The sequence below is a fragment of the Penaeus chinensis genome, chromosome 30, assembly GCF_019202785.1.
Source record: "Penaeus chinensis breed Huanghai No. 1 chromosome 30, ASM1920278v2, whole genome shotgun sequence".
In the NCBI taxonomy this organism is placed as follows: domain Eukaryota; kingdom Metazoa; phylum Arthropoda; class Malacostraca; order Decapoda; family Penaeidae; genus Penaeus; species Penaeus chinensis.
Window position 1 is genome coordinate 13340703 of NC_061848.1, and position 2500 is coordinate 13343202.

Genomic DNA, 2500 nt, shown 5'->3' on the forward strand with positions numbered 1-2500 from the left:
GGAAAGTTAGGGTTGATTTTATTTGGGGATTGTGTTTTGGGGTTGTATGGGGTATTAGGGAATAATGTTTGTGATTGTGGGGGATTGAGAGGATATTTTTTTTTGAAGGAGTAAGGTGGTGGTAGGGTTTATGGATTGGTTGGAGGTTGTTGGGTGGGGTGGGGTGTGGTGTGGGGGGGGGTATGTTTGATGGTAATGATAGGGTTTTGGGGAGAATGGAAGGTGGTTGTGGATTTGGTGGTTTGTTATGATTAGATTTTATATAATGGTTTGTTTTTTTTTTCAAATATGTTTGGTTTATTTTTTAAGAAAGATAAAGGGATTGTTTGAATATGGGTAGAATGGGTTTTATGGAAGATGAATAAGGATTTGAAATTGGCTACTTATTGGTGGTTGATGGATGTAATGTCGGTATGTGAAGAAGTGTTGTTGTTGATATGTTGATAGTGGACTATGAGATTGAGGTATGTTGTCAGTGGGTAGGGGGCATTGTGATGGGGTTTGTAGGAATATTTGGTAGGTGGGTCTAGAAGATGGTGGTTGTAGGGTGGGGTTTTTGGGGTAATTTTGATTATTTTTAGGTTTTTGTAAGTATTTTCAGTGTAGTTGTGGAAATATTAGGGATGGTTTATAAGTAGGGATGATAAGGAAAGATTAGGTTTATGTAGTTTTAGGGGATAGTTTTTGGGATTTTAGGGTTTTGTTGTGGTATGGGTTGGTGGAGTTTGTTGAAGGTAATGATATTGGAGGAATTTATTTGAAAGGTGTTTGTGGGTGTTGGCAAAGTATTAATAGATTGGTGTTGAGGGGTGAATATGTGAGGATGTATGAAGAAGAATATGAGAAGGTAGTGTGGATAAATGGGGGAATGGGGATGGGATGAATGGCATAAAACTGCATGGTGTTGGCAGCGACCATAGTGGGTCTCAAGAGCCTTACACTGTGTCTGCGGGATTGGAACGTGTCCTGTAACAAGAAAAAAATTTAAAGGTATTTTAGGATTATTTATAGAATGTAAGAAAGTAAATCATTCTTAAACATTTCCAAAAGATATTTTGTTATAGTAATGGAACTGATTTTACACCCCCACAAAAATAACTTTAAATCAATTCACATCTACTTTAAGTAACAAAGTAAATTAAGTTAATTCAAAAATACAAAATCTCCAGCAGGTAAATCTAAATTAACACAGGTATGCTCCTGTCACTGGCCTCCATGCATCTAGCATTCATGTAGTGGCAAACAAGCCTCACTGACAAATATTCTGATATGACAGAACTTGTAGACATCCCTACAAAGTTATTGAAAAATAAGTATCAGGTCTTAGCTCTGACTTCCAAGAAAAAACATGGTGGAAGCTTCCCGTTCTTTGCCACTTTGCCAAAAACACAGAGATGACGGCAATGACTTGACACTGTGCCATTTCTGGGTTGAACTTCTGACTAAGTTTTCCATCAATGACCTGAAAGTTTCAAACGGACCTGGATAGAATAAACCTAACGTCACCATACCCGTAACGCGGAAGGGAACATCAACTTACGGAGTGGTAATTTCATCTTCCATGCTCTGGGGTGGCGTGAGTTCATTGAACCCCGAGTCGGAGGTGATGGTGAACTCTCCTCCATTGCTGTATCCACCTGCAAAGAAAATACATGTGAACGTCGAGGGAATTGACAACTACCTTAAAACTAACAAAGTGAGAGAGCAGTGAAGAAAGTACATATATCTAAAATGAAAAGGGAGTCTCAAGTAAGCATAAAAGAAATGTATAAATGTATAAATGTATGAATGTATAAATTTATAATCGTATAAATGTATGAATGAATGAATGTATGAATGTATGAATGTATAAATTTATAAACTTATAAATGTATAAATGTATAATTGTATAAATGTTTATATCATCACCAAAAAATGACATCAGGAACTGAAATACTAATTCATTACTAATACTAATAAAAAAATATTTGCACAGGCTATATAATCTGATATGATGAAAATACAAAATATATAAGATTTCTAATTACTTCTATAAAATTCATAGTGAGATTTAGAACCTCTTAATGCAACTTATTCAGCCTTTTATCTTAAGAAAAACTGTTCATGAACCTTTCTAAAATTATGAGTAACAGCTAATTCAATTGATTTATCTTTTTGTATTTATGTTAATATAAATGGAAAGTAAATAGTAACACCTTTTTTTTTTTTTTTTTTTCATTGCACAGAAATTAAAAATATTACTAGCAGTTCATTAAAGTGACTTATAATTCCTTCTATGTATATCTCTCAAATAAACCTGATAAATAGCTCGAATCTTATAAAAAAAAAAAAAAAAAAAAAAATACAGACATAAACAAATTAGTAAACCCCAATAGAAAGGTTCTTAATGTATTGCAATTCGATTTTTATGTGAATTTGGTTATGCCGTTTATTTTTCTACTTTCATTACGTCGAAACAAATATAGGTGGAATTACTTTTATTGATTTAGAAAAAAAGAAA

The 2500-nt window shown here is 33.6% G+C and overlaps 1 protein-coding gene across 1 annotated transcript in view; it reads right to left on the bottom strand.

Annotated features, from left to right (window-relative positions):
* LOC125041249 (NAD-dependent protein deacetylase sirtuin-1-like) overlaps positions 1 to 2500 on the bottom strand; it is a 13951-nt gene that overhangs the window by 10627 nt on the left and 824 nt on the right. Inside the window, exons 2-4 of the mRNA XM_047636086.1 lie at positions 1541 to 1637; positions 1254 to 1291; positions 916 to 966 (exon numbers count right to left, since the gene is read on the bottom strand). Coding sequence (XP_047492042.1) covers positions 916 to 966; positions 1254 to 1291; positions 1541 to 1637 — 186 coding nt within the window. The remainder of the gene's footprint in view (positions 1 to 915; positions 967 to 1253; positions 1292 to 1540; positions 1638 to 2500) is intronic.